Here is a 14,705-nt window from a genome sequence, read left to right on the forward strand (position 1 = left end):
AAAACCTACTAGAACCGGCTTTAAAACAAAATGGTGTCTCTGACTTGACGCAGTTTTGTTTAATCACGGCAGGCGCTCGTCATGTCTGCTTTGGGAAACACCCTCCATGGGTGACAGTAGGCACGGGCGGGCGGGGCCATTTCACTGAGTAAGATTTCTCATTCAGCCAAACAAGCAGGTACAACCTGGAAACCTACCATTTAAAAAACTACATGTTGTCCCTGATTTGACCCAGTTTAGTGCAGTCATGGCAGAAACTCCTCAGGTCTGACTGCTGAGACACCCTCCAGGTATGAGCCATGAGCTGACAGACATGATGCCCCACCTAGGTGTGTCTAAAGGACTGATGCCCCACCTACGTGTGTGTAAAGGGCTGATGCCCCACCTAGGTGTGTCTAAAGGGCTGATGCCCCACCTAGATGTGTCTAAAGGGCTGGATTCAATATGACTAACTAGACCTCGAACACAAACACATGCTAAAGCTGAAAGTACCATCAAAGGACTGATGTGTTTTTATTCTTAATTTTCTGTTTGTTTGTTTGTTTGTTTGCTCACCTGTTCCGATTTGACTTCTGAAGCGGTCCTGCAGTCTGGTCACTAAGGCAGAGAGGATGTCCATTCCCAGCAAAGCCAACTGGTAGAAAAAGAATAAAAAGAGATATTTTTTTTTTAAATACAATCAAACTTCAAATATGACACTTTTTCCACATGCATAAACATGTGCATGTGACCGCGACAGTGATCCAGCATTACATCATCTGACCTCAATGTCTGGCTCTGTGGTTTCACATCAAATGCAAATGGACTCTGCACAGGATTATGGGTAATGGAACACTTTTCTATCTAAACTCTTTTTTTTTACGAGCACAGTGATCATCCAATGCCCATTTGAACCCTACTACACATGAAGAAATGAGTCCAGCTTTAGATAAACAATGTTGAACTTCCCTCAAAGAGGAAAAAAGGACGTCATCACTGTCATGAAGAAAACTAGCACTGGTGAACCATCCCTCTGTGGAGACCTCGCCATGGCAACCATCTTTGTCATGGGGTGTGAGAGCTGCTCAATGAACGTCTAGTGAGAGCATCTCTGCTGACGCCATGACAACACATGTGCATCACCTAGGCAGCAATGCCTGGGCTATGGTGCAATTTTTGGAACCCTTAAATGTACAAAGTAATAATTTGCACTCAAACCAGCAGTGAGAACACTGCCACCTTGTGGAACATACCAATACAAACACAATTGCTGTCCCAGCCCAAAACATGCAAATTGTAAACTGTGATATTACCATTACTAGTAACTGAAACTAAAGTTACACTATAAACCTACACACATTATATAGACGTACTATATCTGCCCAGACAGCGGAGTTGATTATAAGGTAGTCATTAAATGTGTCTGGTTGTGTAATCCTGATCCTTTGTTCTAAGGGGAGGGGGAAGGGAGGGAGGTAGAGAGAGAGAGGGGGAGAGACAAAGAGAGAGGAGAGAGAGAGAATTACTGTAATTATCCTGATGACATGGTGCTAGAACTTGGCCAGGAGAGAAGAAAAGAGAACAGAGAGAATGTCTGGGGGAGGAACAACACACACACACACACACACACTCTCAAACTCTCACACACACACTCTCAAACTCTCACACACACACACACAAACACAAACTCAAGTAGACGTGCCTGTCCATCATCTAGCTGCACATATAGTTGTTCCACATTCACACGTGCTCGCTTCAAAACACACACACTAAATATTTTCTTGCCCTATTTTTACAGACGCCCTACACGCACACACACACACACACACACACACACACACACACAGAGATGATCCTTGCTTCTTATTCACGCTTGCCCTCTGTAACCACATGCTCACAAGGGCCCTGTCCTTGCCCTACATTTGTATGTGTATTCCAAACACACACAGAGAGAGACACACACACACACACACACACACACACACACACACACACACACACACACACGAACCCACCTCCATACAAATTCAAACACAAAAAGACACAGACACGGATGTCTGCACGCGTTAAAACACGCACACACGCACGCGCACGCGCACACGCACACGCACACACAGGAGTGCCAGACCTGGCAAAGTGCCACAGGAACTGAGAGGGTAGAGACGGCAGCAAAGCTCTGAGTCTGGCCACGTTGTGGTGGACACACACACACACACACACACACACACACACACACACACACACACACACACACACACACACTCTCACACACACACACACACACCCCTTCAGATACATACACTGGCCTAAAGAAAGACAAACAGGTGCAAACACATACACACACACACAGATAGCCTTGGGACAGACAGATGTGTCCATCGTTTTTTGTGTGTGGAAACACATAGAACCTAGACAGACACAACTATGTGCATGAATGAACACACACACACACACCACCTGAGGAGACACACCTACACACGCAGAAGGGTTGGGGTGGAGGCGAGGTGCGGGGTGCAGCCCTTGCTTTGACTAACCACACGCACACCCACACACACACGCACACACACGCACACACACGCACACACACGCACACACAGACACACACACACACACACACACACACACACACACACACAGACACACACACACAGACACACACTCTCTCGCTCTCTCTCTCTCTGTCCTTTTCATTTGCTGCATCTGTTCTCTCTTGGTTCCACACTCTTATTAAAGAAAAACACTCAATAGACATTAATCTGTGTTGATAAAGCATTGCTCAATATTTCCAATGATGACACAGAAGGATTACATTTTAAAATGTGCTTTATTTGAACATGATCATGAAGCATATTATTTATCATTTGACAACATGAGCATTTGAGCAGTGTGTTCCCTTCAAAGAGTAAAGAGCAGGAAGCCACTGAAGGTGCTGCGGTTATAAGAATCATCATAGAGCCTGGAGCCTGCAGGGATTCTCATGTTAACATCATCTCCCACCTCCAGCTGCAGAGTCACACCACTGGAGAGATAGTTGTATTTGTATTGCCCATTTTCATACTCATACAACTGCATGACCTGCACTCCATTCTTATACATACTGATATGCATGTATGTTGAGAAAAGTACATCTGACACTGTGAATCTGAAGTAGTAGGCTCCTTTTACTGGAGCTGTGAAGAAGCCGGTCATGTTGCTGTAGGCCTGTCCAACATTGGTGATGGATTTAGTGAAGACCAAGTTCAAAACAGTATTCCCAGCCTTTATGTATCCTGAGTCAGTCAGAGCTGCTGAGAATGCTACCTTGGGTTTCTCTGTAATCTCTTTCTCCAGATTCACTACTTCAGTCTCAGTGACTGCCACTCTGGTCTTCACTTCTGTCAGCTCTGCCTCTTGTGCTGCGTGTTCGATTTTGAGTTTCTCCACCTCAGTCTCTCTGGCAGACAGTCTGGTCTCCACTTGGGCTTCACCAGTGTCCATCCTTGTCTTCAGCACTACCAGTTCTGCCTCTTGTGCTGCTTGTTCCAATTTCAGTTTCTCCACCTCAGTCTTCATAGTGGTCAGGTCTGTGTGTTGTGCTGCAGTGTCTTTCTGCACGTGCTCCATGTCAGTCTCGGTGACTGCCACTCTCTCAGTTACTGACCTCAGATCAGCTGTCTGTGCTGCAGCTTCCTTCCTCAGATTCACCACTTCAGTTTCACTTGCAGCCAGTCTGGTCTTCACTGCTGTCAGTTCTGCATCTTGTGCTGCATGTTCCTTGATCAGGTTCATCACATCAGTCTTCACAGCTGTCATCTCTGCCTCTTGTGCTAAATTCACCCTTTCCAGAGCCTCCACTTTAGTCTCACTAGCCACCAGTCTTTGTTTCACTGCATCATTTTCACCCACTATTTTGTTCAGCAGATATTTGGTGTTCTGTTGCTCATCAGGAGTGAAGGTCAGAGTCATTCTCTGCTCCACTACCATGTCTCTGAGTTCTCTGAGCTCAGCAGAGACATCCAGCTGGGCAGAGACTTCAGCAGCAGCAGCAGCAGCAGCAGCCCCAGTGCTCTGGCTCTCTGTGTGAAGATCAGTCTGGGTGCCCAGAGTCAGAGATCCACACATGGGGAGCAGCAGCACCAGCAGTGTGATAACAGCCCTCATCTTTAACATCACTTCCTCGCTGACACACAGTAGTTTTATAGTAGCAGTAGTAGTATTTGCAGTAGCAGTAGTAGTAGCAGTAGTACTATTTGCAGTAGTAGTAGTAGCAGTAGTAGTATTTGCAGCAGTAGCAGTAGTAGTAGTTGAAGAAGGTTGTTAGTCTTACTCCTGAGACACCCTCTTTTATATGCCTCAGTTACTCATTATGTAAGAACTGATATACATGAATATATCACATTATGTAGGACAGGTGTGGCTTCATATTGTGTTCATCTGAGGATGTAATTTCATACCAGAGAGGAAGGAAGTCTTTATTTGTATACTCTCTTTTTATACGTTATTTAGTAATTATGTATTGAGGTTTCATTGCTTTCAGGGTGAACTAAATCCAGGGACACTGATATGTTGATTTTATCCAAGACATATCTGGTTATCAGTGTTGTGGGAAAATACAAGCCTGTCATCCATAATGTAGGACAGGTGTGGCATCATATTGTGTTCATCTCAGGCTGCAATGTCATACCAGAGAGGAGGGAAGTCTCTACAAAGATATAGACTTAAAAAGGAAATTGGAGGTAGTAAATAGTGTTAGCAGTTGCAGTAGTACTTTACAGGGCTCTCAAGTGTCACGCATTGAGCGTGACAGTCACTCATTTCGGTCTTTAATCACGCACTCCCGCCACACATCGTATTTCTCACGCTGAAAAAAAACTCTAGGCTATTTAATGTGTCGCAGCGCGCTAACATGACCTGGCCGCGCTGCCCTCACCATGGAGGAATCAAGCACGTCTCCCCGAATCCCCTGGAGTTCTGCCGTGAGGTGCCAATTATCAGCCAATAAAAAAAAATAAAAAAAATAGCCAATCAGAAAAAAAAGTGTCTTTTGTATCTGTTGTATCTGGGTAAGATTTAATCCAGCAACCAATGAAAATAAAGCATCCTGGAATTGCGCGCGACTGATCTTCCGAAAGTTTCCTTAACCTGAGGAAACCACTGGAGCTCCGAGCATCAGTCTTCTACACAGAGCAAGTCGTCTCCTGTTTTAATGTTACAACAAATTCACAATGGTTTGACAAAAGCAATGACAACTTGACTGCAGTTAGAGAATATTTCCTAGATAATTAGCATCAGTTTTTGTGAGTGTTTGTAGGCAACACAGTTTGCCTTTTCACTAGGGCTAGGCTATAGCTTTGACTCCGAACTTCGTTAATAGGCTATAATAAATTCGAGTAGGCCTATTAAAAATATATATAGCCTATAATTCGAACGAATATTAGGCAGCCCTTAATATTCAATGATGTTATGGGCATTATTTTTTGTAAATGTGTTTGCTTGAACATTCTATTCAGATTCCCGAGGCTTCTTCACGTGAAGTTGTGAATCGCGAGCTCATTAGGCATACTAGCATGGTATAAATATCCTGGCCATGGATGCATTAATCATTGCATCTGTCTTTCAAAGATGTCTGGTAAAAAACAAACAAGCATCCTGTCCTTCGCCCAAAGAGGAAAGCCCCCTAAAAAGGCCAGAGTAGGCCGAGAGAACGTAAACACATTAGAGGAGGAGATGGTGGAAGAGGAAGAGACAGTACAGGTGGAAGAAGAAGAGACAGTACAGGTGGAGGAGGAGGAGACGGTGGAAGAGATGGTGGAAGAAACAGTGGAGGAGATGGCTAGAACAAAAGGGAGAATAGTCCCAGGAGCAGCCACCTACAAGACCTCTTTTAATAGTGAATGGACCTCTAAATGGCCATTTATTACTGTAGGAAGCACCAGCTCATATTACTGGTGCTCTATCTGCCGCCAAGAGAACTCCTGTGCCCATCCAGGTGTGCGGGATGTGACGAGGCACATAGGCAGTAAGGGGCATCAGGCCAAACAGCAAGCACTGAAGTCAACCAGCGCAGTCAAAAACTTTTACTTGCCAGTGACTGCAGAGACGAGTGTGCAAGAGGTCAAGGTACATTTAAATGCATAAGGTTGACTACAATGTTCATGAATACCATTTTTCCTAATTAATACATCCAATTCTATGACTATGGCATATATAATGGGAACCAACACCAAAAATGAAGAGTCCAAAAAGGCAACAAACACCTACAATAAACAACACAAGTCATAATTCTCTCTCTCTCTCCCACATTGAATTAATACTTAGTAATTGGTTGAATTGTCAGTGCCATGTGTCAAATCTTTTCTGCAAGTCTGATCAATTATTAACAACAACAAAACACTAATAATAATATGGGGGAGGGGGGGCAGGGCTGGTCTGTGGGCATACGGCAGGGGAGGGGCGGGCGGAATGGGGGCGTGGCCGGGAGGGGGGGGGGGTATGTCACTCTTGCCTGTCTTCAAAACTTGAGAGCCCTGACTTTATGAGACTCAGTCTTTGAACACCCTCTCTTTTTAAGTTATTTAGTGATTATTTATGGAGGTTTCATCACTTTCGGGGTGAACTGGAGTCCAAGGACACTGATATGGTGTTTTTTTCAGGACATATCTGGTTGTTCAGTTATCAGTGTTGTGGGAAAGTGCCAGCCTTTCACCCATCATGTAGGGCAGGTAGTGCTTCATGTCCTTATTTCACCCCTTCGTCTTAGAATAAGAATCACATCTACTCCTTCTGTGAATGCTAGTGAGGATCTAGTTCTCACCAAATACAAATAGTCACAAATAATTACAAAAACTGTAGAAGAGGAAAAAGAAATAAGCAAAATAGATCTTTGGGTGACTTTATGGAATTATATAAATATTGATGATGGAAGGTCCTGAGAAACTAGTCGATATAGTTGTGTTTTAAATTTTTTTTATCAATACCAATGTTTTATCATTTCCTTACTCCAGCCCTGCAGGCTGTGTGTGTGGAGCTTCTACCCCTGGGCTATGACTTCAACTTCATCAACAGTAAATCCAAACTTTCTCCAGAAAGTTCTATGAATGCCCACACTTATCCAGCCTTCTTAAATCCCAAACTCATCCCTGACCTGCATACGAGCTCTCTGCCTAACAACCATACAGTAGGGCCCAGTACAGTATTGATCTCTGCTGTGGGCCCAGTACAGTATTGATCCTTCTGTGGGCCCAGTACAGTATTGATCCTTCTGTGGGCCCAGTACAGTATTGATCCTTCTGTGGGCCCAGTACAGTATTGATCCTTCTGTGGGCCCAGTACAGTATTGATCCTTCTGTGGACCCAGTACAGTATTGATCCCCTCCGTGGGCCCAGTAGGGTATTGATCCTTCTGTGGGCCCAGTACCGTATTGATCTCTGCCGTGGGCCCATTTACACTGACAGCAGGCCTGCAGCACCACACTACAGATCTATTTAAACAGCCCTCACATCACAGCGCTCACACCATCTGAAATCCATAGGATGCTTAGAGTGATCTGAAATCCATAGGATGCTTAGAGTCATCTGAAATCTACAGGATGCTTAGAGTGATCTGAAATCCATAGGATGCTTAGAGTCATCTGAAATCTATAGGATGCTTAGAGTCATCTGAAATCTACAGGATGCTTAGAGTGATCTGTAAGCTGAGAAGGACCTGGAGCTCTCAGAGGCTTTACAGGGATCTATGTAGTTCAATCGTTCAAGAACCGTTTCCGAGGTCAAAGACTACACGATCCTAAGAGATGGCAATTTAACTGCCCCCACGGCTAAAAGGTCCTATAAAGGGTATTTGCACAAGCTTCGAGCCAAAGGGTTTACAAAAGTATCCAACTGACACTAAACATGGTCCAAAGGAGTTATTCAAAGACTGCTTCATCAAAGAGCTTTAAGGAACATATATGTTTTCTAGCGAACAAACCCTAGAAACTTGCGCTGCGTCCTGCCGTGTGTGTGTGTGTGCGTGTGTGTGTGTGTGTGTGTGTGTGTGTGTGTGTGTGTGTGTGTGTGTGTGTGTGTGTGTGTGTGTGTGTGTGTGTGTGTGTGTGTGTGTGTGTGTGTGTGTGTGTGTGTGTGTGTGTGTGTGTGTGTGCAGAGACTCTAATTGGTTTTAAAGAGCACAGGAGCTACAGTTGAGCACAGTATCAGAGAACAACAGAGCCAGTCCACTGCAGCTGCTGTCCAGCACACAGGACTGAGCAAGGCCCCCCCCCCCACACACACACACACACACACACACACACACAGACACAGCCTAAGGGAGACCTGACGCAGAGGAGCAGTCGAGAGAAAGCCCAATGTCAGTTTTATAGCGGCATTACAAAACACAACCAAACGAACACACACACACACAACACACACACACTTCCAGGGTAAAGTCTGGTGATTTCCCTCTTGGAATTGGAGGAGACTAGTGCCACACTCCTCCTTCTCCTCCCTCTCTCTCTCTCTCTCTCTCTCATTTCCTCTAGCCTTTCTCTCTCTGTCCCGCTCACTGCCTCCTGTCTGCCTTCATCCCTACACAGGGGGACAGAAGTGTTCTCTCCTCTTTCTCTCCTTCTCTCTTTTCTATCTGTCACTCTTTCTCTATCGCTCTCCCTCTCTTCTAGTTCCCTTCTTCAATGCAGACTTAGAGGCAGTAGTCTTTTCTCTAGCCCCCCCCCCCCCCCCAAAAAAAATCCCTCTCCCTCCCCTCCCCACAGACACAGAGACAGCAGTCTTCTCTCTATCAGCTGGCATACAGCTGCTGTCTGACTGGTGACACGATCACTCCAGCACACACACACACACACACACACACACACACACACGCCAGCACACACACACACACACACACACCCTTATGCAGGCCTTTTCCTGCAAAGCCTAGCTCTTCTTTTTCTCCACAGCTATCAAACGGAGGGCCTGGTCATAGTCTCGTCTGACGAGGTTTAATAAAGTGGTCACCACTGTAAGGGTCATCTGATTAGACATGTTATTATTCTGCCATTTCTGATGCAGTTCCGCCTGCTCATCTCTTGGCCACTGTGAGCACTACCCGCACTGACGCACGGCTTCTGCTGTGTTCACTAGACGCTACTCGTGGGAGCATCCAATCCCAGAATGCTGTGTTCACTAGACGCTACTCGTCGGAGCATCCAATCCCAGAATGCTGTGTTCACTAGACGCTACTCGTGGGAGCATCCAATCCCAGAATGCTGTGTTCACTAGACGCTACTCGTGGGAGCATCCAATCCCAGAATGCTGTGTTCACTAGACGCTACACATGGGAGCATCCAATCCCAGAATGCTGTGTTCACTAGAAGCTACTCGTGGGAGCATCCAATCCCAGAATGCTGTGTTCACTAGACGCTACTCGTGGAAGCATCCAATCCCAGAATGCTGTGTTCACTAGACGCTACACATGGGAGAATCCAATCCCAGCTATTGGTTCTGCTGAGCAAAGATGACTGTCAGTTTAGCTGCTGCTATTCATGAAACGCCACCTCTTAAGTTCCTTTCAAAGGGCATCCGCTTGCTCACAAACACACACACACACACACACACACACACACACACACACACACACAAATACACACACAATGCTTTCCAATGTTGCACAATACAACACCTCCTACACATACCTGGGAACAATCAGAGCACTCTCTGGCCAGAACACAACTCCGCCATCACCATACACACACTAACACACACACCTGCCTTTTCTTCCTGCTGGTCCGGCCCCTTTACAACAACACACACACCTGCATTATCTTCCTTCTGGTCCGGACCCTTTATAACACACACACAGACACACACACACACACACACACACACACAGACACACACACACACATCTTATCTTCCTGCTAGTCCGGCCCCTTTAAAACAACAATACATCAAGTGTTCTGCACACGTGTGAGTGTGTACACACTCCGAGGGCATCACCCAGTGGTTAGGGCTGTTAATGTCAACAGCAGTCATGTGGCAGGCCAGCTGATAGAGCGGCAGGGAGCGCCGAGCAGAAGGCGGAGCGTTCACCCACCCAGCCACCCAGCCAGGGAGGCCACAGAGGAAGCCCGTTGTGCCGTGACGGGTTAACGATGCCGAGGCAAGTTTATCCTGGCAGAGAGGTTAACGATGACGAGGCAAGTTTAGCCTGGCAGAGAGGTTAACGATGACGAGGCAAGTTTAGCCTGGCAGAGAGGTTAGCGATGACGAGGCAAGTTTAGCCTGGCAGAGAGGTTAGCGATGACGAGGCAAGTTTAGCCTGGCAGAGAGGTTAACGATGACGAGGCAAGTTTAGCCTGGCTGAGAGGTTAGCGATGACGAGGCAAGTTTAGCCTGGCAGAGAGGTTAGCGATGACGAGGCAAGTTTAGCCTGGCAGAGAGGTTAGCGATGACGAGGCAAGTTTAGCCTGTCAGAGAGGCACGCCTGGAGCTCGTCATGGTGCGTGTGTAGGGGCTCCAGCGTTATTCTAGTCAGGGAGATACCTTGCCTTTCTGTTTTAGAAGTAAGAATCGGTCTTTTAAATCATAATCAGCACGCACGCACACACAAACGCACACATGCATACACACACACACACAACCCCCTTCAGATACATACACTGGCCTAAAGAAAGACAAACAAACACATACACACAACACACAGATAGCCTTGGGACAGACAGACGTGTCCATCGTTTTTTGTGTGTGGAAACACACAGAACCTAGCGAGACACAACTATGTGCATGAATGAACACACACACCTGAGGAGACACACACCTACACACACGCAGAAGACACACACACACATGCACACATGCACACCCACAGGGACTGGTTCATGCCCACCCAAACACTCGAGGGAACCCCGCCCACCTCCTGCAGATGGACAGATGGCAAGCCCCGCCCCCATCCTCCCTCTACGGTCCTACTCCCTCTCCCTGCCCCCGTGTGTGTGAGTGTGAGTGTGTGCTTGTGAGTGTGTAACGGTGCGGCTGCCCGTTACCGCTAAGGTAGTACATTCCGTTGCTAAAACACACACAGTACACAGCTTGGGGTACATGCACACAAACAACCATCATACTTCACCACGATCAGTACCACATATTGGACATACAACCACCAAACATACCGGGACTGAAATCGTGTGGCATGTTGACTTCCAGATGTGACACAGAGGAACAACCCGATTAGAAAGTCAGGACGGTCCTTTGAACTTTGGGCGCATCCACGTCAGACGTGCACAGGCCAAGTTGGTGTGAGGAGAGGGGTGTGATAACTGGTGTAAAGTGCTATGTAATATAATATGAGTGTATTTGTGTAGTCGGTAGTACTATAGGGAAATGTATTGAGTGGATAATGAGTCGGAATATGTATTTTTATGGTTAATTGATTTGTGATGTGTAATGGTTCAGGCCGGGGTAAATAAATACCGGCGCAGAACTGGTCTTCGGGAGCGACGAGTCTAAGGGGAACAACTTCCAACCCCTCTAGACGACCTATGTGCACTGTTTAGATTGGAGCGCTACAACTTGTTACGTAACTCAGGATTATTGAGAGTTTACTTTTACCTTGTTGAAGCTGAATTGTTTAGGGCATTTTTTATTTATTGAGATCTATTGTTTTGGAGTTTTTGTTCGTTTTCTTTTTCTCCATTCTGGCGTGTTTGCCTGCTGCAACCGGCATTAAAACATTTGCCATTGACCAACGAACATCTGAGACACTTGCCGCGAGGCCGGCCATCCTACAGAGTGAGTGAGTGAGTGAGTGAGTGTGTGAGTGTGTGAGTGAGTGAGTGTGAGTGAGTGTGTGTGTGTGTGAGTGTGAGTGAGTGTGTGTGTGTGTGTGGTGTGTGTGTGAGTGTGTGAGTGAGTGAGTGTGTGTGTGTGTGGTGTGTGTGAGCGTGTCAGTGAGTGTGTGTGTGTGAGCGTGTGTGTGAGCGTGTGTGTACACGTTGATGCCTCTCCACAGTAAGAGCCAACCCAAAGCCATCAGCGGGGAGTGAAGGGGCTTATGAAGCCCTCCCACAGTGAGATCGCATGGGTGCAGACGCTGTGAGCATGTGCAGCAGCACTCTGGTGATAATTTGGTCTAAGGAGTCATTTACACCAGAGCAGTGAAACTGATGTGAGCAGCAGTTATGAAGCAGGCCTACATAATGCATAGAACACGTGGTGGTCTGCATATTACAGCTTATGGGGAAGCTACCGTACAGACATTCTCTTAACCACCTGTCACGGATGAAACAGACCCACTGATGTTCCTCCTGTATCATCTGGGAGCAGGAGGAGGAGGAGGAGCTGCGTGAGGAGGAGGGTTGGGGTGGAGGCGAGGGGTGGGGTGCTCCCTATCTCCCCCCAACCCCCACCCAAACACCATTAGAAGGCTGGATGGAGGATGCTTTTCCAGGTCTTGATTATCCAGCCTTCAGTAGGGTATTATATTTGGGGCCATTAGAAGGGGGTAACATGTAGGGTAACTGCTCACAGAAGGGTGAAGGGTGTTAAGGGTTAGGAGGGTATAGTACATTGGGTAACTGCACAGGGGCAGCTAGGAGGGTATAGTACACACACACACACACACACACACACACACACACACACACACACACACACACACACACCTCTCTATTTGAACATTGCTCCTAGTCATTTCCAAGAGACAAGTGAAGTCTTCGCTTAAACTGTCATAACATGAACACAGATTTTCCACCAGTGATCTCACACACACTTGCTTACGCATGCACATATACACAGGTCTACTTAAAGTCACTGAGAAACAGCCCTTGCTTTGACTAACCACACAAACACACACATACACACACACACACACACACACACACACTTTCTCTCTCTCTTTTTAATTTGCTGCATTTGTTCTCTCTCGGCTCCACCCTCTTGATTAAAAACAGGAAAAAAACTCAATAAATATTAATCTGTTGATAAAGCATTGCTCAATATTTCCAATGATGACACAGAAGGATTACATTTTAAATTTGCTTTATTTGAACATGATCATGAAGCATATTATTTATCATTTGACAACATGAGCAGTTGAGCAATGTGTTCCCTTCAAAGAGTAAAGAGCAGGAAGCCACTGAAGGTGCTGTAGTTATCAGATGATCATAGAGCCTGTAGCCTGCAGGGATTCTCATGTTAACTACATCTCCCACCTCCAGCTGCAGAGTCACACCACTGGAGAGATAGGAGACCTGCCCATCAGTATCATAATCATACAACTGCATGACCTGCTCTCCATTCTTAATCATCTTGATAAACATTGAGCGTGAGGAAAGTCTATCGATGACTGTGAATCTGAAGTAGTAGACTCCTTTTACTGGTGCTGTGAATAAGCCGGTCATGTTGCTGTAGGCCTGTCCAACATTGGTGATGGTTTTAGTGAAGACCAAGTTCAGCTCAGTGTTCCCAGACTCTATGTATCCTGAGTTAGTCAGACCTGCTGAGAATGCCACCTTGGGTTTCTCTGTAATCTCTTTCTCCAGATTCACTACTTCAGTCTCAGTGGCTGCCAGTCTGGTCTTCACTACTGTCAGCTCTGCCTCTTGAGCTGCAGTGTCTTTCTTCACGTACTCCATGTCAGTCTCAGTAGCTACCAGTCTCTCAGTAACTGACCTCAGATCAGCTGTCTGTGCTGCAGCTTCCTTCTTCAGATTCACCACTTCAGTTTCACTTGCAGCCAGTCTGGTCTTCACAGCTGTCAGCTCTGCCTCTTGTGCTAAATTCACTCTTTCCAGAGCCTCCACTTTAGTCTCACTGGCCACCAGTCTTTGTTTCACAGCATCATTTTCACCCACTATTTTGTTCAGCAGATCGTTGGTGTTTTTTAACTCATCCTGAGTGAAGCTCAGAGTCATTCTCTGCTCGACTAACGTGATTCCTTGCTTGTCCACCATGTCTCTGAGTTCTCTGAGCTCAGCATACATGTCCACCTGGGTAGAGACTGCAGCAGCAGCAGCAGCAGCCCCAGTGCTCTGGCTCTCTGTGTGAAGATCAGTCTGGGTGCCCAGAGTCAGAGATCCACACATGGGGAGCAGCAGCACCAGCAGTGTGATGACAGACCTCATCTTTAATATAATTTCCTCGCTGACACACAGTAGTTTTGTAGTAGCAGTAGTAGTATTTGCAGTAGTAGCAGTAGTAGTAGTAGTAGTAGTAGTTGTAGAAAGTTGATAGTCTCACTCCTGAGACACCCTCTTTTATATGCCTCAGTTACTCATTATGTAAGAAATGTCATGACGTGTTGGGGTTAAATAAAGTCCAGCGACACTGATCAGAATTAGAAATTGAAGCTTTTCCAGGACATATCTGGTCAGTGTTGTGGGAAAATACAAACCTGTCACAGGTGGGGCTTCATATTCGGTTCATCTGAGGCTGCAATGTCATACCAGAGAGGAGAGAAGTCTGTAGAAACATATAGACTTAAAAAGGAAATGTTTAGATTTGGAGGTAGTAATAGTGTTAGCAGTTGTAGTAGTACTTTACGAGACTTATTTAGTTATTTAGTGATTATTTATGGAGGTTTCACAAGTCCAGGGACACCGATATAATGTTTTTTTCCAGGACATATCTGGTTGTTCAGTTATCAGTGTTGTGGGAAAGTGCAAACCTGTCGCCCCTCATGCAGGGCAGGTAGTGCTTCATTGGGTGACTTAATGGGATTATATAAATATTGATGAAATATAAATATATAATACTGAAAAACTGACTACATT

General features: G+C 46.0%; 1 protein-coding gene, 1 non-coding gene and 1 pseudogene across 2 annotated transcripts; 1 reads left to right on the plus strand and 2 right to left on the minus strand.

The window, feature by feature from the left end:
- The first annotated feature begins 1,034 nt into the window (after positions 1 to 1,034).
- Positions 1,035 to 1,163, plus strand: LOC122132361. Its single transcript, XR_006152202.1, has one exon. It is a non-coding gene; the product is annotated as a U4atac minor spliceosomal RNA (small nuclear RNA).
- A 1,711-nt stretch (positions 1,164 to 2,874) lies between these two features.
- On the minus strand, positions 2,875 to 3,531 carry LOC116222929 (complement C1q and tumor necrosis factor-related protein 9A-like). Its single transcript, XM_042707145.1, has one exon. It carries the CDS (start codon positions 3,529 to 3,531, stop codon positions 2,875 to 2,877), a length of 657 nt encoding a protein of 218 aa, XP_042563079.1.
- A 9,424-nt stretch (positions 3,532 to 12,955) lies between these two features.
- Positions 12,956 to 14,229, minus strand: LOC122132360 (annotated as a pseudogene).
- Positions 14,230 to 14,705: the final 476 nt, after the last annotated feature.

Source organism: Clupea harengus, unplaced genomic scaffold, assembly GCF_900700415.2.
Source record: "Clupea harengus unplaced genomic scaffold, Ch_v2.0.2, whole genome shotgun sequence".
NCBI classification, from domain to species: Eukaryota; Metazoa; Chordata; class Actinopteri; order Clupeiformes; family Clupeidae; genus Clupea; species Clupea harengus.

Excerpts from the sequence above, each read along its gene's own strand:
- LOC116222929 (XM_042707145.1), bottom strand. The coding sequence starts at position 3,531 with ATGAAGACTGAGGTGGAGAAACTGAAATTGGAACAAGCAGCACAAGAG.